At 43.8% G+C, this 27,100-nt stretch overlaps 2 protein-coding genes across 2 annotated transcripts in view; both read left to right on the forward strand.

Moving 5' to 3' along the window:
• LOC311084999 (complement factor H-like) overlaps window positions 1–27,100 on the forward strand; it is a 176,517-nt gene that overhangs the window by 31,484 nt on the left and 117,933 nt on the right.
• The window catches only part of LOC311085003 (verrucotoxin subunit beta-like), a 44,510-nt gene continuing 19,923 nt past the window's right edge, over window positions 2,514–27,100 (forward strand). The window contains exon 1 of the mRNA XM_084117382.1: window positions 2,514–2,694. Within this exon, the coding sequence (XP_083973508.1) occupies window positions 2,625–2,694 (70 nt within the window). The 5' untranslated portion in view covers window positions 2,514–2,624. The remainder of the gene's footprint in view (window positions 2,695–27,100) is intronic.

Below are 27,100 nucleotides of genomic sequence, written 5' to 3' on the forward strand. Positions count from 1 at the left end.
TCAATGTTTTCTGCAAAACTCTACTCAAAATGCTTTTCATTTTGTCAGCATCCTGCCTCCTGTTGTTTGTCTCCGGACCTCTAGAGGTCCGCTGTGTTCCCCACTGCCTTAGTTATTCCTTGTGTGTCCTTGTTAGAGTTATCCAGGTCACACGTGCCTTGTTTTTGCATAAATGTAATATGCAAAATGACAATGCAATATGTAAAATGTCACAGCAGAGCATTAAAGTCGACTAGTCTGTGTAACCCCTATACTATTCTATACTCATGTTGTGGTGTTCGTCGTGTTGCAAGGTTGTTTTGTTATGGACTAGTATTTTTTGCAGAAGTTTTAGAATAATATACAGATAAGTTTAATATTTGATGTCTACGCATTTTATTTTTATCTGGTGAGTAGCCGTGCAATCAGTGGGATAATGTACAGTCAGACATTTATTATATTAAAAAATAGTGCTTAAGAGCTGGGACACTTGACTACAAATTCATACGGATATCATTGTAAAATGTTCAAAAATACTTGGTTAATATATGTGACATTACAAAGTGCATTTGACAGTGTGGGGAAAATAATTATGACTAGTGCTCCCTTCTATTCATAACCTTTTACATATTAACCACGGGTTCAGAGATTGGTTGGTTAATATTCTGATGAAACTGCTGACAATCTTTTTGTCTGTCGCAGTCAATATACATTAAAATCATGGTGTATATTTTAAAATAATAAATGCAATCATAAATTTTAAGTTTACAGAAGGACCACTTGGTGGTGCAATAGATCATTGAATTCTTAAAGCAGATATTTAGCAGTTATTCATTATTTTGAGTGGAGAAAAAAGGGTAAAAATTGTGACATTATTTGGAACAGGAAAATTAACAGAAACAAGTTGATGCTCAAAAGTGTGTGAATTAGAGTGAATGGAAATAGCCTGTTTATATTTGTCTTTGACTTATATTGTATAATTAAAAGACTGTATGCTGCTCAGCACAGAAACAAACTTGTTACTGCACTAGCATTATAGCAAAGTTATTGCTCAATGAACAAAGCAACATGCTTCAGATTATAAGTACATGCAGTTATTCACAACCTAACCATAAGCACTACTCTTCTGCACAATCTTCTGATCAAAACTTCAACATAATAGACAAAAAAACTATTTTAAACAACTGAACATTAAACATTAACAGATGTTTCCCTTTGCTCAAAAACACATAAAATAACACTTCATTTCAACATGTACTCTCCATTTCCAGCCATGTGCAAAGCATCCTGGGAACTAACAATGGTGTCTCTAAAACTCGTAATTGATCAAATTCTCTTAAAATAAATAGGTAGCACTTTTTCCTTAATTTTATCAGCTTAATCGGTTCCTCAATTTAAGCCTCAAAACTGTGTATGTTTCCTTAAAAAAATAAGAAAATGTATCTCTTAGTGAAATGTTCTCAATATTTTTTTATACAACACTGAACCACAGTTTTCTTAATAAAATATACACAATATTTTTAATTATCACTTTAAAGTTTTTTAATGAAAATTACAAGACCCATGATTAATTGTTTTACACTAGTGTTGACTGCATTCAGTGAGCTAACCCTTCAATACGCAAGATATTTGAACAAATAAACAATATTCCCCACAAAAATAAAAATAGGTTTATCAATTACTACAAACCAAGCTTTTTTATCTTGTGAATTTTGTCTATGTTATGCTTATTGCTATAAAATAATCTATTCTATTCACGGTTTTTAGTATTTACACAAAAATCGCAAAATCACAAACCTCAGAACTTAACTTATAAACTTCTTATACTATTTAGTTTCATTTATTTTCACAGTCAGCGTTTCATAGTCACAAGAACTCTATTTTTTCAATATTTATTGGGGAAAAAATACATTTGTATAAATTTTTCATGTCCTATTTTAAACATAATTAATTGTTTGCCAATAATCACATGACAACCATTTGCAAACAAAGTTAAAGACTTTTGAGTTTAACAATTCAGTGTTTACATAAGAAAGTAAGATCCAGTAAATGACATCCAGCCTTTACATTTCCAACACTTTTTTATGTCTCCAAAAATCAACTCTCAACTCTCCAAAAAAATTTATGTGAGATAGGATAAGGATGAGGATCATCTAGGTCATAAGAGACAAAAACAGTTTAAGCACAGTCAGACGAATACTTTAAGGCTCAAACTCTTCTTCAAAATTGTTGTGAATCTTCTTCGATCTCACTCATTATGCTTTATGGGACAGATTCATTCACCACATAATATAATTTATGATTTGATTCACGAAGAACATGAAAAACATTAACAGAATTAAAGAGTTCAGAGGTGAACATGGCATGTTGAAACCTTTGTCCATTTGTTAACAACTGTGACTCAAGAATTTTGACTTCTCTAAAGTAACATTTATTGTGGTGTGTTTAAATGGCAAATAAGAGTTGCTGCATCAGATAAGATTTTTATTTATTTTTTCACTTATATGAAATATTGCTTGTGCACAGAGTGGTCTGGTGTAAGAAAAACCTCTCTTTGACTTTGATAAATGATTAACTTGTTGATCCTCAAGCAGACAAGAGTATCAGAGACAGACCAACAAAGATACTTGTGAATTGAGATCAAAATGAGAGTTCCTGTAAAACTCCTCGGCTTCGTCTTTTGGTTGTTTTCCTTAAATTGTGTTCGATGTAAAGGCAAGTGATTTTTTGTTGTTGTTATTTATTGTCTTTTTAATTTAGATTTTATTGACTTGAATATAATGTTATATTATACGCACTTCCCAAACTGTAGATTTAGAAAGTGTTGCCTAGTTTTGCATGTGCTTCAGCATTTAATGTACAAAATGTCTATGTGTAACTTTTTTTTTTTTTTTTGTGAGAGGATATTAACTATAAAAACACAGAACCAGTTGTGAAAGAGTTATACGATGAAGGTGAAACAGTGAGGCTGAGCTGCACGACAGGTTTTACTGGAGTGTATAGATTAAAATGTGAAAAAGGAGAGTGGAAGACATCCATTGAGCGACCATGTGCAAGTGAGAAAATGATCACTTCCACATCACCAATGACCACATCATTTTTGGTTATTAAATCAATGTTACAATGCAGAGTAAAACTTGTTTGATTTCTGCAGAGATAAAATGCAGTCACCCAGGGGACACAGCAAATGGTGATTTTAGTCTTATATCAGGGTCTGAGTTTGTTTTTGGAGCAACAGTAAATGTGCTTTATGCTTTTTATTCTCTGTATATGTATTGTATGAAATGTATGGAGCCCCTGGCCTAAATGGACATGGTGATGGAAAAAATTTGGGAAGGGAGAAAAAATATTTTTCCAATCTTTTGCGTTCCCTCGCAAAACTTCTGTGTCCTCTAGCAAAGATGTTTGCGTTCTTTTGCTAAACCTGTTGTGAGCTCAGGCAGACGGTCCCTTCAGACTTTTCTCTCTGCCGCCTGCTCATAGAGACCCATTTATATTATAAACTCGTTTTGAGGAAAATTGGGTTGTAGCTTGTTGTTACTATGATTGGAAAGTGATTGGGAGATTACAGAGGAGGGAAGTTATGGTTGTTATTGATGTTATTCACTTTGAGTGTGTATCTAATGACAAAAAGATAGACGGAAGTAGTGACATTCACTGCACAGAGACGGGCGAATGGAGTCACCCCGTTCCAAAGTGCAAAGGTTCATTACACTGTTTATTAGTTTGTTTGTATCTTCGCCCAATGATCAAAGATTTATGAGCTTTATTCAAAACACCAATTTAACTATTTATCTTTCCCTTGCTTTTCACACAGAGATAACATGCACAGCACCAGATATATCAAATGGTTATGTTTTTGAGAAAATGCAAGAATACCAGAAAGATGCCATATTAAAATATAGATGTTCACCAGGGTTCAAACCTAGAGAATATGTGCTAAATTTGGCTGGACTCTGAACCCAGAATGCGATGGTAATGCACCAATATTACATAATAAACAATTAATATGTGAAATAACACTAAAATCATTCTATCCATATAGCTTTGATTATGCAAAAAAACTCTGTAGTGTCACACTGAAACATTCTTAAATTAGATTAGAGCCATTAACCTTAATTTCAAAACTGAATATTAAAATAAAGCAAGTATGTAGTTAATAAACTAAAATTGTATATTTCCAAAGCATTCAAGAAATATATTGTAATATATAATATATATATCACTGTAAAAAATGTTACTGCTATTTACTTAAAAAAATGATGGTAACAATATTACACATAATATTTTTGAGTAGTTAAAGCTTGATTTCATTCATGGAATCTACCTGAAGAAATCATGTAAAATAACGTCTCGGTTACGGATGTAACCCTCGTTCCCTGAGTAGGGAACGGAGACGTTACGTCGGATGACGACGATTGGGGTTTCGCTTAGAAAGCCTCTCACCTTCGAGTATATAAAACGAGCCAATGGCAATGAAATGCCATGGGTCTGCGGAATTTGCATAGCGTATCTCCGCCCACCACAGGGGGTATATAAGGAAGTACGCTGCAATATGCAGATATGTCTTCGCTGAGGAGCCGAGACTGAACTCAGGCGTTTTTCAGCGATACAGCGGAAGTGGCAGGAAGACGTAACGTCTCCGTTCCCTACTCAGGGAACGAGGGTTACATCCGTAACCGAGACGTTCCCTTTCGTGGTCACTCCGAGTTACGTCGGATGACGACGATTGGGGTTCCAGTCTAATCACGCCACCTCGGCTGTCATCCAGTGCCCTGCGTAAGTCTGAGCTCCCTGTTGTGAGACTAGCACGAACGAAGGAGTCTTACCTAGCACAGGAATACCAAGGTACACTGGGAAGCATATCCCGGAGGAAATATGCAATTATGCCCAACCGTACGGGGGGACTTGGGAGACACATATGACCCAGAGGGATGCATATGGAGTATCACTGAGGTGTCCAGCCGCAGGTGGAATATTTCAACCCCAGGGGTGGCAAGGTGGCTTGCCAAGGGAAAGACACACGCTCAAAGAGACTTACAGTGGAATACACATGTGGGGGTCGCTAGAGGAGGGACCATGCACATGGAGGCACCTAGTCAAGCGCAAAAGCTGCGTTATGGCATATAGGCATAACTCAGGCGTTGACGTAACCAGTGCTGGAGGAAACTCAGAGCTTATCAGACTCACCTGAGAAGATAATCGCACGTATCCCGTCCGCGGAGAGGAATGGCGAGCAAGCGAAGACACCTGAGCAGAATCTAGTACCGGCTGGTTGAAGCGAGTACATGAGAAGAAACTGGCTCTACTCGGAGATTATAGAATCTCGCGAATGTGTTTGGTGTCGCCCAGCCTGCAGCTCTACAGATGTCTGATAGCGAGGCGCCATGCGCTAAAGCCCAAGAGGAAGCCACACTACGAGTGGAGTGGGCTCTCACATCAAGGGGGCATTGACGACCTTGCTGCTGGTATGCCAAAGCAATGGTATCCACTATCCAGTGAGATAACCTTTGCTTTGAGAGAGCCTTTCCCTTCAGCTTCCCACCATAACAGACAAAGAGCTGGTCTGAGGTCCTGAAACACTGCGTCCTGTCTACGTAAGCACGAAGGGCGCGTACTGGACAGAGCAGTGCCAAGGCTGGGTCTGCCTCCTCCAAGGGCAGCGCTTGCAGGTTCACTACCTGGTCTCGAAAGGGTGTGGTAGGAACCTTGGGCACGTATCCAAGCCAGGGTCTCAGGATCACGTGAGAGTCAGCCGGCCCGAATTCCAGGCACGCTTCGTCAACCGAAAATGCCTGCAGGTCCCCTACCCTCTTGATGGAGGCCAATGCAACCAGGAGCGCTGTCTTCATTGACAGGAACTTAAGCTCCACTGATTGCAAAGGCTCAAATGGAGCGCTCTGCAGGGCAGTTAGAACCACTGAGAGGTCCCAAGAGGGAACGAGGGGAGGACGAGGAGGATTTAGTCTCCTGGCTCCCCTCAGGAACCTGACGATCAGGTCGTGCTTTCCCAGAGACTTACCATCGACTGCTTCGTGATGGGCGGCAATGGCGGCCACATACACTTTCAGGGTGGAGGGAGACAGCCTTCGCTCCAACCCTTCTTGCAGGAAGGAAAGCACGACACTGATGGGGCATTTCGTGGGTTCTTGATGTTTAGAAGAACACCAGTTGACGAAGAGGTTCCACTTCAACGCATAGGCATGTCTCGTGGACGATGCTCTAGCGGAAGTGATGGTAGCCACCACCGCAGGTGGTAGGGTACTCAAACCTGCCTCGTCCCGTCCAGGGGCCACACGTGGAGGTTCCAAAGATCGGGACGAGGGTGCCATAAGGTGCCCCGTCCCTGAGAAAGGAGGTCCTTCCTCAGAGGAATTGGCCAGGGAGGTGCTGTCGCGAGGAGTACTAGTTCGGAGAACCAGGTCCGGTTGGGCCAATACGGGGCAACCAGAATGACCTGCTCCTCGTCCTCCCTGATCTTGCGCAAGGTCTGCGCAAGGAGGCTCACTGGGGGAAACGCATACTTGCGTAGGCCCCGCGGCCAGCTGTGCGCCAGTGCATCCGTGCCGAGCGTGCCCTCGGTCAGGGAATAAAACAGGTCGCAGTGGGACGAGTCGTGGGAGGCAAACAGGTCTACCTGTGCGTCGCCGAACTGATCCCAAATCAGCTGGACCGTCCGGGGATGGAGTCGCCATTCTCCAGCGAGAGGCCGAACTCGAGACAGCTCGTCGGCCGCCTGGTTCAGGTGTCCCGGGATATAAATGGCTCGAAGCGACCTCAGATGCTTCTGACTCCATATGAGGAGGTGGCGAGCGAGTTGCGACATACGGCGGGAGCGTAGACCACCTTGATGGTTGATGTACGCTACTGTTGCGGTATTGTCTGATCGGACTAGTACGTGCTGACCCCTGAGCAACGCCCGGAAGCGGTGCAGGGCGAGACGTACAGCCAGCAACTCGAGGCAATTGACATGCCAAAGGCGCTGGGGTCCTGTCCAGGAGCCCGCGGCAGCATGACCATTGCACATGGCGCCCCAGCCCGTGGTGGAGGCATCTGTTGATACAACAAGATGCCGGGAAACTCGTTCTAAGGGCCCTCCGGCCCGTAGAAACTTGAGGTTCGTCCACGGGGTGAAGGTCTGACGGCAGGCTGGAGTCACTGGAACTCGGAGCGTGCCGTGTTGCCATGCCCACCTCGGGACTCGATCGCGAAGCCAAAGCTGAAGCGGTCTCATATGAAGCAATCCCAGCGGCGTTACTGCGGCTGCGGATGCCATATGCCCCAGGAGCCTCTGAAATAGTTTCAGTGGAACCTCACTCTTGCCCTCGAATTGGCGAAGACAAGTCAGCAGTGACTGTGCGCGCTCGCTCGTAAGCTGCGCGCACATGGCGACCGAGTCGATCTCCATACCGAGAAAAGAGATCCTCTGCACGGGGCAGAGTTTGCTCTTCTCCCAGTTGACCCGAAGGCCCAGACGAGCTAAGTGCCGGAGCACTAGGTCCCTGTGTTCGCAAACCTGGCCTCGAGAGTGAGCTAGAATTAGCCAGTCGTCGAGATAGTTCAGGATGCGAACCCCGTGTTCCCGTAGGGGAACAAGGGCTGCCTCGACGACCTTCGTAAAGACGCGAGGAGACAGGGCTAGCCCGAAAGGGAGAACCGCGTACTGGTATGCCTGCCCCTCGAAAGCAAACCGTAGAAACGGTCTGTGTCGAGGTAAAATGGAGACATGGAAGTAGGCGTCCTTCAGGTCGATCGCTGCAAACCAATCCTGCGGCCGTACACACTGGAGGATGTGTTTGGCCGTTAACATCTTGAACGGCAGCCTGTGAAGGGAGCGGTTCAAGACGCGCAGGTCGAGGATTGGCCGTAACCCACCGGACTTCTTGGTTACAATGAAGTAAGGGCTGTAGAAGCCGGACTTCATCTCGGCTGGAGGGACAATCTCGATCGCACCCTTCGCCAGTAGGGTGGCGACCTCCGCTCTCATGACAGGGGCATTGCCCCCGACCATAGTGAAGCGGACTCCCCTGAAGCGGGGAGGAGATATCGCGAACTGAATCGCGTAGCCGAATCTAATGGTTCTCGCGACCCAGCGGGACAGTCTGGGAAGCTCTAGCCAGGCCTCCAGAAAGTGCACCAGCGGGGTCATACGAACCACAGACGTACCGTCGGTGGGGCAGCGAGGCGGAATGACCGGCACCGGCGAGGGTGGCATAGCGGCCCTGTGCGGGGGCACGGTCATAACCCGCATCCTGCCAGAGGAGGCCAGGGGAGGGCGCGCGTCCCACGGGGGCGTGCTCTGGCAGGGGTCTGGCGACAGAGGGGGGATGAGAGGAGCGTGGCCCGTGGGCGGCGCGTGCTGTCATCCACTGCCTCTTAAAGCTCAGAGAAAGAGCATCAGTTCTTTTAGAACAAGATTCTCCCCCAGCCCTCCACTGGGGGAAGGAGTGGTCCTGCTCCCAACTCCCCGAAGAACTGAGCCCTAACTCCAAGCTGCCCATCTCAGGAGTGCTGCTTAGCCAGGTGTTAGCTGGCTAAGGGGCAGAGACAGGCGGTGCCAGCCTCCAGCGATCTCCTCGTGCTCGGACCGGTGAAGGCTCGAGGGAAGGAGCCGCATGGAGGTGGCGTCGGCGGGAAGCGGACTAAGCAGACCACACCAACGGATGACCGTCAGTGCAGAGCCTCAGTCCGCTTCTGGAGTGATCGAAGACTGTTGGGCGCAGTCCTCAACCACACCGCCGACCAGGCTGCCCGCCTCAAGGGTGCTGCTTAGGCTGACGTGGCAGTCTAAGGGGCGGAGACGGGCAGCGCCACCCTCCCGCGACTTCCTCCTACTCAGAGCTGGTGAAGGCCCGAGGGGAGCAGCCGCATGGAGGGGGCCTTGGCGGGAAGAAGACTAAGGAGACCGCACGGATGGATGACCATCGGTACAGAACCTGAGTCTGCTTCAGGTGGCCGAAGCCACACCGCCAAAGAGCTCAGCCTGGGACATGGGGGAGCTGAGAAAATTAATTCTCAGACCCTACCACATCAACCTGGCTAAGCCCATGTCTGGACCACATAGTGGACATCACCTGACCCAGGATCACGCAGGTACCGATGTCGCCCGAGAGCGAGGTCAGTAGTGTGCGCGGCGGAACAACCAGGCCGGGCATGGGAGGCATAGCGTCCCAGCATAGGGGCGTGGTTAAAATTTTCCGCGTTCTGCCAGGGTTGGCCAGGGAAGGACTAGCGTTCCACTGCGGCCGGTTCGACAGAACTCCCGGGACAGCACTGCATCGAAGGCGCAGGCGACACACAGTACTGCATGACCGTGCCACGATAGTGACAGGGAACATACAGACCATGATCACCGTGCGATCGAAAGCAGCGAAGGCGGAGGACACCCGCGAGCAGCGAAAGTCACGTGGAGTCTCGCGCAGCGCAGGCGTCCTGATGCACGTCCGGGAGAAGCTTACAGCGCTCGGGGGGGGGGCGGGGCCACTCCAGCCGATGCTTTCAGCTGCCCGGGAAAGCATGGCTGACAGCTCTGGATCGGTCCCGGCAACGATGGCACTCCCGTGGGAGGCAACGCAGTCAAAACTTCATTTCCAGAGGAATCAAGCCCGCCTTGTGATGCTGTGAGTGCATGGTCTGCGATGTGGAGGGGGGTGTGGCCCGAGGAATTGACTCGTCGGTTGTTGTGCCACACCAAACCCTCAGATCACCCTGGCCACCAGCCAAAGTATCCCTTCTCGAGGAAGAGATAAATTGGGGTGTGGCAGAGGGGACTCTACTCACATGGAGATCATTGAGTCTTGATCTATAAACATCGCGATGGTCATGTTCCCTTTATTTTTTTTTTTGTTTTTATTTCTTGCAATGAAAACATGACTCATCAACGAGCGCTGCCAAGCGTGATTAAGCCCAACACGCAAAACAGCGCTCGCGACCGTTAGGCAGATGACCGCACAGTGCACACACATCCAGAAAATACACGGGCGAACCGTCTTGAAAAAGACGTGCCGCGTGCAGCTCTTTTAGAGAGTGGAAAAGCTCAGCAGAGTGCTGAAGCGCCCAGGGAGAAACACACTCACTGTCGGCAGATTACTGCACAAATCAGCAGCAGGTAATGCGATCTCGCTGGAAAGCGCCGTCACACAAACACACTGAAGAGCCGCTCGTCTCGAAGAGATTTGAGATGACACTCAAAAGGCTTGTGGAGTGAAGTACTGAACTTGGCTCCGAAGCGAAAACATATCTGCATATTGCAGCGTACTTCCTTATATACCCCCTGTGGTGGGCGGAGATACGCTATGCAAATTCCGCAGACCCATGGCATTTCATTGCCATTGGCTCGTTTTATATACTCGAAGGTGAGAGGCTTTCTAAGCGAAACCCCAATCGTCGTCATCCGACGTAACTCGGAGTGACCACGAAAGGGAACCTAATTTACTTAGTCTATGACATAATGAATTACAATTTTTTAGTGAAATGTGCTTTTTTTATTTGAAGTATTTTTTATTCTCAAAATTGTGTGAAGTCAAGTGAATGGATATGACCTGTTTATATTTAACTTTGAGATACATTGTTTTATATAAAGACTGTATGCTTCTAAGACAGCACAGAATCAGAGTTATTGCTACATGTATATAACAATATGCTTAAGATTATAAAAATAAAAAAAATGCAGTTATTCACAACCTAACCATAAGCCCTACTCTTCTGCACAATGGTAACGATCAAAACTTTAACATAATGGAAACTCTTTCAAATGTCAAACATACCTGAACATTAAACATTAACAGATGTTTCCCTTTACTCAAAAACACATGAAATAACACTTAATTTCAAGATTTACTCTCCATTTCCAGCCATGTGCAAAGCATGCTGGGAACAAACAATGGTGTCTCTAAATAAAACCGCATAAATGAGCTAATTCTCTTAAAATAAATAGGTAGCCCCTTTTCCTTAATTTTATGAGGTTTATCAGTTCCTCAATTCAAGCCTTAAAATTGTGTATGTTTCCTTAAAAAAATAGGAAAATGCATCTCTTGGTGTTATTAGTGAAATGTTCTCAATATTTTCAATAAAACACTGAACCACAATTTTCTTAATAAAATATACATAATATTTTTAATGATCACCTCAATTTTTTCAATGAAAATTACAAGACTCATGATTCATTTTTTACAGTATATATATATATATATATACCCTATATTGGATTGGGGCTAACTACTACCACCCAGTTGAACTTCCACACACCTGAGGACTTCCCTGGAGGGATGCCATTCTCAAGTGTCTGGAAGACATGTACCCCTGGTCCAGAAAACAGCTGAATCCATGGTCTCGTCCCGCCGAGACCACCCCTCTAGAGCTTCCAAACGACAGGCCTGCCCAGTCTGAGCCTCTTCACGTCAGGTATGCCCAACCAGTTCACGCCACGTCTGAGCCCTCGTCTCTGGCCAAGATGGCCGTCGCCACGCCCGAGCCCTCGTCTCCAGCCAAGATGGCCGCCGCCTCGCTGCTTGAGCCCTCAGCCAAGATGGTCGCCGCCTCGCCGCCTGAGCCCTCAGCCAGGATGGTCGCCACCACGGCAAGACCTGTCTCTGTCCCCGAGCCTGAGTCTCCTGTCCCCGAGCCTGAGTCTCCTGGCCCAAATTCCAACCCAGCCTCCCTCTCCCACCTCCTGCTAGCCCCACAGCTCACCCACATGCCAGTGCTCAGCTCCAGCATGGTCGGTGGATCACCGGTCTCCACCTCCAACCTCCGCGACCAGGACTCTACCTCGGCCCGTCAATCCATCAGCTCTACCGTGGTCCACCAGTTCACCAGTTTTGCCAGGCTCCCTCGTCCCCCGGGATCCACCTTGGTCGCTCGTCGACCTACCCTCACCTCTGGACTGCACTCCTCTGGCTACGCCTCATCCCTTCGTCCCTTCGTCCCCCTGGCTCCATTGGACTCCTCACTCCCTTCTGTTCCTCCTTGGTCCTCACTCTGTCTCTGTCTCCACCATGCCCTTCTGTGTCCCCGCCTGCACCTCAGTCGCCAAAGCCAGCAGCTTCGCCATGTCCCGCCGGATCCTTTGCGTCGCCTGGGCTCATCGGCTCTCCGGCTCCACCCTGGTCTCCTTTCCAACCTGCTCCGACCCCGTCAGTCAGCCCCCTGGAGTCGTCAGCCCTGCCTCCTCCATGGCTCCTCTCTCCGTTGGCTCCGCCCTGGCTGCCTGCACAGCCTGCTCCGCCCTGGCCACCTGAACATCCTGCTCCGCCCTGTCCCCTCCTGCCTTCTGTCTGCCCTTCACCTGCTCTCCTTCCTCCTCGTGAGTCCCCTCCCTCCTTCTGCAGTTGGCCTATCTACGGCGCGGGGACGGGCCTGCCGGAGGGGGGAGTACTGTCACGTGTCAGGGTTTGTTTGTATTTTCAGTAGTTGCATATCTTCCTTTGTTCTTTTCCCGCCACTCCTTCATATCCATGGTTACTGTCATTTAGTTCATTTGTATCACCTGTGTTCAGTTCATCATCATCATCATCATCATCATCTATGTCACCTGTGTTCTGTTAATCAGTGTTCATCAGTGTTTGTATTTAGTTCCATTCTGTTCAGTCAGTCTTTGTCCGATCTCCGTCCTACTAAGTGTGTGTGAACCCTTTTGCCTGTCTGTACCTGTTTGTATTATATTGTTAGTAAAAGTTTACATTGGAACTTTTGATTATCCCTCTTCTTCTGCCTGCACCACGCCGTGACATTCAAATTGTACTCTATTTATGGGAAGCTTTTTTTTTTTTTTTTTTTTTTTTTTTAGGAATTTAGCGCTGAAACCCTTTTGTTATTATTAATTTTCCCTTGATTCTCCATCAAAATGAAATTTAAACGACACAAAAATGGTCTGCTCTGCACAGAACTTCACCAAATTAGCTGAGCATGTGTGCCATATTATTCTAAATAAGCGTGCAGTTTTACGACCCCAAAAGGAAGTCCCAGAGAGCTGTGACTCTCACTTAATTCTGGCTGAGAAGAAGAAATAAACCCTGTTAATCCTATATATTCTATATACATGTATAAACATGTATCTAATTTTCCCATCTCATGATTTTCCTTTTATGTGGTTTGGCCTATGTATTCTTGTAAACTCTATTGGGGTTAATATTTCAGACTTTGCATACTATGGTTTACCAAAATCATATGTGTGGCATGTTTGGTCTCTATAAACTCCAATCTTTGTTTTACATTACATTTTACTAACTTTGTGACGCATTAGTATTATAAGAATCTTGAAGATTCTTTTCTTAAACACCCAATGAAATTACATCTTCAAATGCCCTGCTAGAACACAATAGCTGTGTCCCAATGTGAAGGCTGCATCCTCCGAAGGTCGTATTTGAAGGCCGATTGGCCGTATTTGAAGGCCGATTGCGTCACAACGGCGCGACGAAGGACGTCCCAATTCAAAGGCTGCATCCTTGGAAGGTCGCATTTGAAGGCCGATTGCGTCACGCGGCTCGATGAAGGCTGTCCCAATTCAATTCTGCATCCTCCGAAGGCCGTATTCGAAGGACGGTTGTGTCATCGCGCCGCGACGAAGGCTACCCTGATTCAAAAGCGACGCCACATGCGCCCTTCGTTTCCCCGTGAAAGGAAGGATACATAAATGGACACTTAGCGGCCTATTCTACCCTATTCTACCCCATAAGTCATTGCGCGCCGTTGATGACAGCATTTATTTATTTATTTTTAAAGGCAGCCGAGACTAGAGATCGGTGGTGGACAGCAAATTCACATTTAAATGTAAGTATTATGTTTTCATTTACTCAAATAGGTAGCGAAACCAGAGTTAAAGTTTATTATAAACTTCATCTTAACTCCTTCGTCACCATTGCATGGCTTCATTTGTCAGGTAGTTTTAGGCAAAACTTGTGGTAATAACGTTATTAGTTTAACGACCTATTTGTAATATTTGCACTAGTCTCTCACTTGTGTATTATAAGAAATATCACTCACCCTATAAAGCCTAAAACAATAAGAAAAGCAGTAGATAATGCAATGGGGTATACAGAAATATTAAGTATATTTTGCATGTCTTGATGTGTCATATTTTGCAGTGTTAACAATGCACTTAAGATTGCACCCCGTGTTAAGTACCCTTTTCTGCTTTTTTAGAACAATTCAGAGAAAAATGGGTCTGGGGAACGTAACTCCCATCCTCAGACCCATTTATATATATATATATATATATATATATATATATATATATATATAAAGAAAATTAATACACACATCTTTTCTGAAATGTATTGTGCTGTTGTTGTTAACAAGCCATGGTTAATTTGCTGTGCCTTAGGATTGCACGTGTCCTGGGACAGGAGAGGGTGTGAGTGGGAAACCCACTGCTGAAACTTGGCCCTGGTTTGTCCTCATGAGGTGTTGGGACAGAGGCATTGCACCAACCCCCTGTCCTCATTGCCTCAATCCCTGAGGACAGACCAGGGCCGAGTTCAGCAGTGTGTGACCAAGAAGAGGAGGAGCCATGGGCAGCAGCAGCACCAGCACCACGAAGAAGGCGAGACAGAGAGGACGAGTTTTTGGACTTGATTAGAGAAGACATGGGACTGCAGAGGCACAGGAGAATAGGGAGAGGATGGACAGGCTGTTTTCTCTTCTTGAAAGAATTATTGAGAAATATATATATATTCTTGTTTAACTTTTTTTCACCTATATTTTTTAAAAGGAAAAAAAAAATCTGTACATTTATTTATTTTTATGCAACTTTAAATGTGTAAATAAAAGAGAATTCATTGCTCTGGACATTGTTTATTATTGTAATGACAGTCATAATTTCTACATGAAACAAATTCTTCTATATTTTATACCCAACTATTTAAAACATACGTTAAACATATCAAAATCAACATAAACATTTAAATTTACAGTACATAAAATAAGAAAAATGATAGACTTTTATTCAGCTGAGTGCTGGTGGGACATCATCTGGGATGCTCTCCAGAGTGTTTGACTGCATATTTTCACTATCCACTAAGTTACCAACAGGTTTGCAGGGCTGACTCATGGAATAAATATTGAGATACTTTATTACAGTAAAGTACTTTTAATAACCACTAATACCGCATTGGCAAAAAACTACTAGTCATATATTTTAAACCTTAGTTAAGCATTTTTTTATTTATTTTTTTTATTATCTTGCATACTCTAATGTACTTAAGGTATCAAGAGTAAAAGTGAAGGAATTCTGCAGGAAAAAAAAACCTTGCCAGGGTTTTTATGATGTTTTGCATTTCTATTACTGCATGTTGCATTTTACTTCTGAATATTTATTCCCGTGTGGGAAAATTACTTTGAGTATTAACGAAGTATGTAGTTCCTTATATACCACCACTGGTTATTTTGAAAATTAAAGTAACAAAATGTAGGCCTATTGTCACAATATTAACAAATTGTTGCTAACTACAGCTCCGTCCCATTTCAAAGGGCGCATCTGAAGCGCTCCGACCGGTCTAGCCTATGGACGATTGTTCTTGTCGCCTAGCAACAGTGACTGACAGCTGCCGATGAAGAGCGGGAGTAACATTCGCACTGGACTTTTTATATTCAACTGGGTTTTATATTCAAATGGGGTTAAAAACCTGTATAAATATATTTTCCATGGTCCATTTATGTGCATAATAAAAAGAATACACTAGCCTACAAAATCGCATCAAGGTAAGATATAAATGAACATTTGAATCTTCGGCTAAGCCGAAAGTATGACCTGAAACATCCTTAATACCATGTCCTCCAGTAAAATATAAAACATAAAAATGACAATAGCCAATTCTGGCTCCATAGCATATCAAATGAATTGTCAGGATGGCAGCATACTCTCGCACCGTTGCTTGGCGCCTGGAGCGGTAATCGGGAACACCTGGCTGCGCAATTAGGAAATCCTACGGGGCCTACATGGTGCGTCCTTCGGAGGACGCATAGGCTGCATCCTTGAAGTCTTCAGTCCTTCGAAGGATGCAGCCTTCACATTGGGACACAGCTAGTGGGTCGTAAAATTTCCCTCCAAAGGGAAATCTTCTCATTGGCTCATCTTCATGCTTTATAAATCACTGATCACAAGATCATCTCTCTTTGTCCCTTTCTGAAATGCTGACGTGAAGATAATGCTGAACTAGAAGTTTCTAAGGACCCCCAAGCTTGTGCCAGGCTGTGGCCTTGTCTTTCCATTCACCAAAGATCCTCTGACTACCACTGGTTCTCTCTCATCAAGACCAAATCAGCAAAGATCAACTGGAGCCTCAACAAATTGCATCAGGACAGTTTAATTCAAATGGGCGAGACATGAAAGTATCAAACTTAGTCTCATTATTTGATACATTAAGTATCCTTACCCCTTTTAAAGAAGGGCGTGTTAGAACTAAACTGATGGTTTGCTCAAGGCTGTTGATCTGCTGAATTTCAAACAATGCTATAAGTTCTTGCTTTCCTGTATTCTGCTTCAGCTCTCTTGCCCTTGGTAAACTGTTTGTATTGTTGGAAACTTTATTCCTTCATCGAAGCAAGACCAGGAGACTTGAGATGGATCTTATAAGCAGAAGAGATTTATTCTTCCGAGTCTGTAGTTCATCAAGTCTAAATCTAATACAGTATGCATTGTAGTTATATACATTCCAAGGGGGAGGGATTACTTAGAGGCGGAGACTCTGAACAAAGCATGCAAACGAAGTAGGAACACACCCTACTCTGAGAGTGCTACCAGTCCAATTGAATCAGCGTAACTATTCAAATGCTGATACTGGCCAGGAACTCTAGTTCCAAGAGCCATCCCAGAGCCATTAAAGACAAAAGGTGAAAGTCTCCCCTACAACTAATCCAATCAACCTAACGATTCAACGTCTGGGGCAGGGGCTCCGAAAGCCATTTGGGCTCCGGAAGCCATTTGCAGAACAAAAGGTGACAATGGAGAAAACAGGAATTGCAGCTTTGCTGAGCAGAATCATTTGTGTGATATCATCATCTTAACCTTAAAAGCTAAAATCAGTATTCTTCACCGTGATGTTTATGTAAGGAAGCATATCTGAAATAGATTCTTAAATTTGTAATCCTTCAGTCCCCAGTTTGAGAGTTCTTAAAAACTCTCACAAAATACAAATTTGGACACTTAAAAGTTCATTCTTGTAACTTGTGATCGTTACAGGCACATAGCACATGTTCTGTGTTGATTTTCTATAATTGCATGTTGACGAAGCCTGTTGCATTCGGTTCTTCCCTGGGCTCCTCATTGGTCCGTGTCCTATCCTATCCCTGTAGGTGGGGGAAACAACTGTACAGTGTGTGAGAAAATTGGCACATTTCCATTCTCCAGTAAAACATCAGTCATAGTAGACATCATAATTGAGGATGGGTGTCTGACTGGAATATTCTGTGGCATAACATTTAAGGCTGCGAGTCTACTTAACAGGGTCCCCCAAAGGAAGGCTGAGACAAGTATCTTTCCTTTTGTTCTATTAAACAAAAATCAGTCTTTCATCTTTGTTGTTGTTTCTGGGGAAATTAAGCACTCACAGCCAAAATGGTTAACACCTTATCAAGTTGCCCCACAAGTTTAATGAGGAGGGGAGGGGCTGCTTCATAGTATCAAGCAGGCTGAGCAGAAGCTGAGTAACTTTGTTAACTTCTTTAAAGTTCTTTTTGTTTTTCCTACACTCTTTCATCCAATGCCCAGGTTTACCACAGTAATTACAGCTGCCCTCTCTCTTAGGATGTTTGCGTTTCTGTTGATTCTCTGTGTTGACCTTAAAGGATGCTGCTGCAATTTTTACTCTTGCCTTGACATCAGAGTCTCTTTCCCAAGTAGCTAACCTGTCCAAGTTGTTTTGCAGGGTTCTATTGGACCATGTTAATTCTAAGTACGGCAATGCATTTTTATGTTCTGACAAAAGACCATCAAACCATGCCCGAACTAGGGGACCATTATTATCTAACACCTTCTCTGAAGTGTCAGCAATTCCGCTGTAAGCTGCAGCGGTCTGGCAAAATCTGTCTGTGTACTCACATACATTTTCACCCTTCTTCTGTATACAACTAGTGATCTTGGACCAGTCCACTTTTGGTCCAACAATGTTCTTTAACACTCTCAGAACTTCCTCTCTCAATTCATCTTTTCTGGCATTTTGAAACTCAGAATTGTTTACAGCATTTTCAAAATCATTGAATTCGGACTCAGTCAATATCTGTGATATTAGCTGGGTGACTTCAGCTAGAGACATATCATGAAGCCACATCTTTTTGGACAACTCTCTCCTAAACTCAGAAATATTTATTTGTACTGATGGCAAACTTTCAGCAAGTCTCTCTATGTCTTTAGGACCTAAAGCTGTGTTGACTGCTTGTATGGGGGTTGCAGATGGAACTGGATCAACACCTTTTCCCTGAGGCTTTTGTCTAGCTCCACACACTTCAGCTGCATTTACATTGACATTGTCCTCTATTCTATAAAAAGACTGTAAGTCAGGATAAGTTTCATCTGACTGTTGGTTTTCTGAGTCACATTTGGTTAAGGCCTTGTTATGGCCCACCTTTTTCTTGAGACAGGACACTTGAGTGTGCAATTGTTTGTTCTGTTCTTTTAACTTAGCAATACAATGAGCTTGTTCTTGTACAATGGATAAGCTAAATTCTCTGTGACAACAGATAATGGCTTTCACATTGTTCTTGCGAATACTTTCTCCTAGTATCTTTTTACAATCTTCAATTGACCATACTTTTTCTGGCTGAATGCCAAATTTCTTGGTCAAATCCAATTTGACTGACTCGGTCACTATGGAGTCCATGCGTTCTCCTAACAAAGACTTGAATTCACTGTCTGTCCATAAAGGTGTAGCTAGTCCACCTTTCTCAGTTGTTGGAATCAGTCTATCATTCCTTCTAACCATTTTGTGAGTTTCTTTGTTACCACACAAACAAACACTAAAAACGTATCTGTTCAACAGATGGTACACTTGTAATCTTTCCAATTTACCAACACTTCACACTTAACTTCCCTACCGACAAGAACAGAGGATAAACAGAAATAACTAGCACGTAAAGCTAATCCTTCTCTGCCTAAAGCAAAGGATACAAAATATTAGCACATGATGCTAACCGTCCCTGATAAAGCAGAGGATAAATCTTCACAAACTTTACAGAGGATAAACCTTCTTCTTAGCAAGAGGATAAAACAATATTAACATGTAATGCTAATCTTCCCTGCCTGGCAGAGGATATCTTTCATCTCTAAAAGCAAACTTTTAGAGGATAACTTAGTTAACAAAACCCTGCAGCTGTCTGTTAACTCTTCTCTGTCGGCGCAGAGGAAAACAAATTTGTACTGGTCTGCATCGGTTCTTTGAATAGAGTGAAACTCACCGAATCGTTGGTTGTACAGAAAAATTTCATCTGGAATTCAATCAGAACAGTTCATTTTTTGAGCTTGAAGTTTTCAATCTGGATTCAGAAGATTCAGTCTGGAACTTAGTCAGATCTTTGGTGAGCTTGAAGTTTCAATCTGGATTCAGGTGATTCAGTCTGGAACTTAGTCAGATCTTTGTTGAGCTTGAAGTTTCAAGATTCAGATCTTTGAGCTTGAAGTTCTTTGTTGAGTTTCCTTTTTCTCCATCCGGCTCATGGCACCAAATTGTTGGAAACTTTATTCCTTCATCAAAGCAAGACCAGGAGACTTGAGATGGATCTTATAAGCAGAAGAGATTTATTCTTCCGAGTCTGTAGTTCATCAAGTCTAAATCTAATACAGTATGCATTGTAGTTACAGTATATACATTCCAAGGGGGAGGGATTACATAGAGGCGGAGACTCTGAACAAAGCATGCAAATTAAGTAGGAACACACCCTACTCTGAGAGTGCTACCAGTCCAATTGAATCAGCGTAACTATTCAAATGCTGATACTGGCCAGGAACTACGGTTCCAAGAGCCATCCCAGAGCCATTAAAGACAAAAGGTGAAAGTCTCCCCTACAGCTAATCCAATCAACCTAACGATTCAACGTCTGGGGCAGGGGCTCCGAAAGCCATTTGGGCTCCGAAAGCCATTTGCAGAACAAAAGGTGACAATGGAGAAAACAGGAATTGCAACTTTGCTGAGCAGATTCATTCGTGTGATATCATCATCTTAACCTTAAAAGCTAAAATCAGTATTCTTCACCGTGATGTTTATGTAAGGAAGCATATCTGAAATAGATTCTTAAATTTGTAATCCTTCAGTATGTGTATGTTAGAGTAGTTTGTGTGTTTAGTCTAGTTAAAGGGTTAGTTCACCCAAAAATGAAAATTCACAACTTTATTCCACTATTCATTTCCTTCTCTGCCAGTGTACATTTAACTCAATTTGAGTCAAATTTAACACTTCCAAATGTATAAATGACTCCCTCTATTTTGGAGTTAAAATGTTTTTAAAATGTTAAAATGAGTTTGTATTTATGAGATGTGCTTTTTGACAAAAGGAATCTTTTCAGAAATAAAAGCAAATCATTTACCTATTGATAACATTGAATGCACATCAAAACAATCCAGAAAGTTAAAACGTAACCTTAGTCTGCGATCATAGTAGAATTCTGTTCATTGTAAAGTTAAAAATAAAGGCAAAATGCAAACAGTTGTTTTAACAAACTCGTTTTTATTAACGAACAAGTCCCTTTACATCATAGGTTAACTTAAAATAAATGAAAGCAAAATATAGGCATTTCTGTCATCAGAATTATGTGAAAGCTGCTCATCAAATGGTCTGTATCTTTGTAATATTTCAAGTCCTGTACATGTCAGTGAATGTAAGTCCTGTGTCAGTGAAGTTGAGTCAATACCTTCGACTTTGCAACAGTACAGCACAACATTCAACAGATGAAAAATAGTTGCAGGATATGAGTGGATCAGTTGTGTCCAGTTGCTAACAGTAAAGTTCAGTGCATAGTTGTTTCACAGAGCAGGAAAGGCTGTGCAGATCCAACTTTCTCAAAATCCTGTAGTGCTGGTTCCCTAGACAACACAAAACCAGACCAATTACAATTAATACTATTTGTGTTTTATAAATACAGCAAGTTTATGGTGGAAAAAGTTCAATCATCTTAAACTTTCGTGACTCAAACAATAAACTATTTTGGTTAGATTAAGACTTGAATTTACTGATTTCCAAGTAAATTAAAGACTTAATTCATCCAAAAATGTAAATTCTGTCATTAATTATTCACCCTTATGTTGTTCCAAACCAGTAAGAGTTTTGCTCATCTTCGGAACACTTAAGATATTTTTTATAAAATGTCTGCCCCTTCATCAACAGCCTATTCAACGACCACTTCCAAAGCCACAGAAAGGTATAAAGGACATCATAAGTAATCCATGTGACTCAAGTGATTTAACCTTTTTTTTTTTAATGAAGCAACAAGAGTGCTTTGTTTGCACGAAAAAACAACCAAAAAAAAACCTCAACTTTATTTACAAATTATTCATCTTCGATGCACGCTCACTTAACAACATCTGCTTTCGCATTAACAACATGCACAACTCGTAATGTTCTCATGAATGCATGTTGGAAATTTATATTTTATAAATTAAGTGGTAAATGTTTTGTTGCAGCAAACACAGCACTTTTGTAAAGTAATTTGACTGGACAAATTCAAAATGAGTGTTATGAAACAAAAAATCTAGTTATACCAAATAGCAACAAAGCTATGATTATTTTTTATGTTTATGCACATGATTATCTTATATGTTATCTGTAAAATCTGACCCTCACCAGGTTCTAGTCTGTACAGCCTTTAAAGACCAAGCCTGGTTAGCCTTAGCCACTTGGTGCAGCATGGAAATGCTCCTAGCAAACACAAATAGCAAAATCAATACATTTAAACATGAAAGCATATCCAAACATCAACCAAAATTGAATCTGATAAGTACATTTTCATAAACATTTATTCTTAAAGAATAACTTACACATTCTAAGAAAATTAGTTTTTCAGTTAACGATAGGTTTCAGTTAAGATAGGTGTGTTGGCAAACGAGAGTAAAAGATAGTTTAAAGATAAATACATTATGATATTTGCACATCACAAATATTGTCATAAAACAAAATAACATTATAAAATACGTATTGTAAATGAGTTAAAACACTTACTCAGTGTTTTCACCGTTAAAAGCAAACTCCGCGTCTGCACTGCCTCACGAGTCAAAGAAGATGCAGGGCATAACGTTAGTCTGTGAGAAAGGTTTAGGCACGCACATCAAATAAATATCGTTATAAAACAATATAATGCCATGAAATACATGTTGTAAATTAGGTTAAAAAAACTTACTTTCGGTGTTTTCCCTGTTAACGTTACAAGCAAACCTTCTCGTCGTCAGCTCCGTATTGAGTCAAAGATGTCGCCTTTGAGAAAGGTTTTGGCTCGTTTAAGCACGCAGAGCATTTACATTTCTCTATAAATCAATATGTTATAAAATACATATTGTAAATTAGATAAAACACTTACTTTCGTCGTTTCTCTGTTTAAAAGCAACCTCATCCTGGTCTGCTCCACATCACGCATCAACGAAAATGCCTTTCTGAGACCGGTTTAGCCATTCACAGCACATAAAAATTGTAATAAAACAATATGATGTAATAAAATGCTATAAAATGCATATATAAATGCGATAAAACACTTAATATCTGCGTTTTCCCTCCTCGTATGCCTTGTATCGCGAGTCAAAGAAAATGGCGTCTGTGAAAAAAGTTTCAGGTCGTTTCGTCGCGCCCAGCGCGTAAATGTCCCGGATGTAACTAATTACACTCTCTCGGTGTAAATTTAATAACTCTACATATTTTCACCAGCCAGAGGGTGCGGTTTACACTAGCAGTGTTAATCCCTTGAAATTCAACACCAGAAAATTAACTCTTTACTCTAAGAGTCCTTAACACCAGGATTTCAACACTGGAGATTTTGCTGTGTAGAAGCCTAAGGAGGAGTGATCCAGCTGTCAGATTTCATCAAACATATCTTAATTTGTGTTCCGAAGATGAACGAAGGTCTTACAGGGTTGGAACAACATGAGGGTGAGTCTGACAGAATTTTCATTTTTGGGTGAACTAACCCTTTAATAAAGTCTTGTTCATGTCACACGTAAAGTTGTCTGTGTCTCAAGCTCATATCTGGAGTCTCTAATCATAGATCTTGACTACTTGCTCTTAGTAGTACTGTAAAGTAAGAAAGACATTTCCCATGCCCCAGAAATGTATTTACAACATTAAGTTAATTGTATTAACTGGTATAAATATTAATAATCAATTATAACCAGTTATTATTGATTATTAATATTTCATAGAGATAATTTGTTACATTATCCTATGCAAAATGACATTTAAATGACTGAAAAATGGTCTGCTCCTCACAGAACTTCACCAAATTAGCTGAGCATGTGCGCCATTTTATTCTAAAGAAGTGTGCAAACTTTTATGGAGATCGGGCTATCAGTAGAGGTATTGAGTTTAACCCTTGTGTGGTGTTCATATTTTTGTTATTCAGCCAGTGTTCGTGGGTCTGGTGGACCCGCTGCATTTTGGGGTTTTTACTTCAACATAATCAAACAATTTATGTTAAAATACTCAACAGATGTTTACTTCATCCCAATTACAAGCAATATAAACAGTATATATGGTTAATATTTCCTCTTTAGCTTTGTTAGATCACATTTAAGAATTGCAACCTTGTGCGGGAACGGCAGGGGTAGAAACAAAACTCACTTTTGGACTTGCACTCTCTCACACTTACACACAATCTCTCTCTCACATGCACGCACACACACTTACACAACACACACACACACTCACGCTCACACACACACACACTCACACACACTCACTTGGATATGTGGTTTACGGGGACACTCCATAGGCGTAATGGTTTTACTAATGTACAAACTGTATAATCTATCCCCCTACCTACACTAACCCTACCCCTAAACCTACCAATCACAGAAAACTTTTGGCCTTTTTTGAATTTCAAAAAACACCATTTAGTATGTTTTTTAAGCCGTTTGGTTTATGAGGACACAGATGTCCTCATAAACCATGTTTACGTTGTAATACCCATGTCATTATACATATGTGTCCTCATAAACCATATACAAGAACACACACACAATAACAGCAAGCCCTGACAGGAGGAGGACAGAGTAAAGGTAAACAGGACCTAAAACTTCCACACTTTTATTAGCCCCGGGTCCAGTGGACCCGAACATCCTGTGTGTAATATAAATGTGTGGGGGGTGTACAGTGTGTGGTCATTGAAAATGTGTTCTGATATATGTTCTTCACAGAAAATGAGCCAATGCCAATGAGTCTGAGGTTGAAAAAAATAATTAATCGTATCATTTTTCTTTTGATAAAAAATGATAACGGGTCCTAAAGACCCGAACACCATACAAGGGTTAAAAGAAAAAAAACACCAAAAAACACCACATTTCCATGATAAATGAGCTGAAAATGCAAAAAGCAACCCTACATGTTAAAAGGCTTTATAAAGATTTTTTAACCAGCAGCTCAAGCGTCAAGTGCTGAAACCCTATAGTTTTTTATAGGCCTTTTTAGGCCCTTTTTATTAGGGGCTCAAGCACGTAACGCGCACATGACAACCGAGTCGATTTCCATACCGAGAAAAGAGATCCTCTGCACGGGGCAAAGTTTGCTCTTTTTCCAGTTGACCCGAAGGCCCAGACGGGCCAGGTGCCGGAGCACTAGGTCCCTGTGTTCGCAAACCTGGTCCCGAGAGTGAGCTAGGAACAGCCAGTCGTCGAGATAATTGGCCGTAACCCACCGGATTTCTTGGGAACAATGAAGTAGGGGCTGTAGAACCCGGAATTAATTTCGGCTGGAGGGACAGCCTCGATCGCACCCTTCGCCAGTAGGGTAGCAATCTCCGCTCTCATGATAGGAGCATTGCCACCGACCATAGTGAAGCGGACTCCCCTAAAGCGGGGAGGAGACCGTGCGAACTGAATCGCATAGCTGAGCCTGATGGTTCGGGCGACCCAGCGGGACAGGTTGGGAAGCTCTAGCCAGGCTCCCAAGAACTGTGCCAGCGGGGTCATGCGAACCACGGTCATTAACCGCGTCCTGACAGAGGAGGCCAGGGATGGACCAGCGTTCCACGGGGGCCTGCTCTGCCAGGGGTATGGCGACAGAGGGGGACGAGAGTGGCGAGGCCCGTGGGCGGCGCACTGTCATCCAAGAACTCTGTGTGCTCAGAGATGGGTGTGTCAGTTCTTTCTTTGAAAGCCACCCAGGGGTGAGCAGCAGGGAGTGGAGAACAAAAGATTTTCCCCGGCCCTCCACCTGCTACCATCTCCTGGAAAGATCTGATTGCCATCCCTGAGCAGCCCGCCTCAGGGGCGCCGCTTAGCCTGGCGTTTAGCAGGGCACGGGACCGGAGAGGGCTGGGTGCACCTTCCTGCGGCTTCCTCCACGATGCAGCCCGGGTGGAGGCTGCTGCTGGGGCCGTGCGGGAGGGGCGGGAGTGCACCCTCGGCGGCAAGCAGGCTGTGGGTTCTGTGCCGACGGCTGGGTGGAGGCAGCAGCAGGCCCTCAGGGCAGAATATATTTGATCACCTCAGTCTGCTTCTGGGCGGTTGAGAACTGTTGGGCGAAGTCCTCAACCGCGCCTCCGAAGAGGCCGGCCTGGGATATGGGGGTGCCGAGGAAATGGGTCCGCTCGGCATCCCGCATATCGGCCAGGTTCAGCCAGAGGTGTCTCTCCTGGACCAAATTGGTTGCCATCACCTGACCCAGGGAGCGTGCGGTCACTTTCGTCATCCGGAGAGTGAGGTCAGTGGCGGCACGCAGCTCATCAAAGAGCCCTGGGTCAGTCCTGCCCTCGTGCATGTCCCTGAGCATCTGGGCCAGGTAAACCTGCAGAATGGCCATGGCATGCAGTGAGGAGGCTGCCTGTCCTGCGGCTCTATAGGATTTCGCCACCAGAGTAGATGAAAACCTACAGGCTTTGGATGGGTGCTTAGGGTCACAACGGGAGGAAGCACTCTGTGGACACAGCTGCATCGCAACAGAACGTTCCACCGGGGGAACCCCAGTGTACCCGTGAGCAGCAGCCCCGTCGAGGGGAGGAAAGGCGGAGAAGGCCGTCGAGCGATCACGGGAAGACAGGGATGCCTTCCAGGACCTCGAGACCTCCTCATGCACATCCGGGAAGAAAGGTATTTGGGTTGGACGCCGACGGGGATCAGCGGCCGCACCAAAAAAACAATCATCCAGCTGCAAACGCTGATGAAAGGGCGGAGGGTTCCACTCCATCCCAATGCTCGCAGCGGCCCGGGAAAGCATTGCTGTCAGCTCTGGATCCGAGTCGGGCAATGCTGGCACACCCGAAGGTGGCAGCACAGCAAAATCATCACTTCCCAAGGACTCCTGCCCACCTTGTGATGCTGCAATGGACATATCATCGTCGTCTGGAGCGCCGAAAGAGACACGTGGAACCTCCGAAGAGGAACCAGCGTGCTCAGTCTGAACGCTTGCGGGTTGCAACACTTGAGAGGGGGATGTGGGCCGAGGACGTATCGTCGGTGTGTTAGTCCACACCATCACCCTCAGGTCACCCTGGCCACCAGCCGAAGTACGACCTCTCGTGGAGACCGTAGATCGCGGTGTGGATGAGGGGACTCTCCCTCTTGCGAGGTCATTGAGTCTCGACCGTAATTTTGCGATGGTGATGTTCCCACAATGAGAACATGACTCATCCACAAGCGCTGCTTTAGCGTGATCAATGCCCAAACATGACTCTGATGGGCACAATCATAATCCAAATCAAGGCAAGGGTCATACACAAACAAACAAACAAACAAACAAACAATAACAGATAAGGGCTGAAGCAAAGAGAGAAATCCGAGGGGACAGACAGAGAATCAAGAAAAACCAGGAGATGGTAGAAACAGGATACAAACACACTCAGAAATGCAGTGAGACATACATGACTTCGCAGGGAATGAATGAGTGTATATGGTTCAAATAGGCTGAGACTAGCAAGGTAATGAGACACAGGTGGATGCAATCAGGGATGAGTCCGGGCAGTGAGTTATGGGAAATGTAGTTTGTGAGGAAATGACAAT

This window comes from Abramis brama (assembly GCF_963993115.1).
Source record: "Abramis brama genome assembly, chromosome: 6".
Lineage (NCBI taxonomy): Eukaryota > Metazoa > Chordata > Actinopteri > Cypriniformes > Leuciscidae > Abramis > Abramis brama.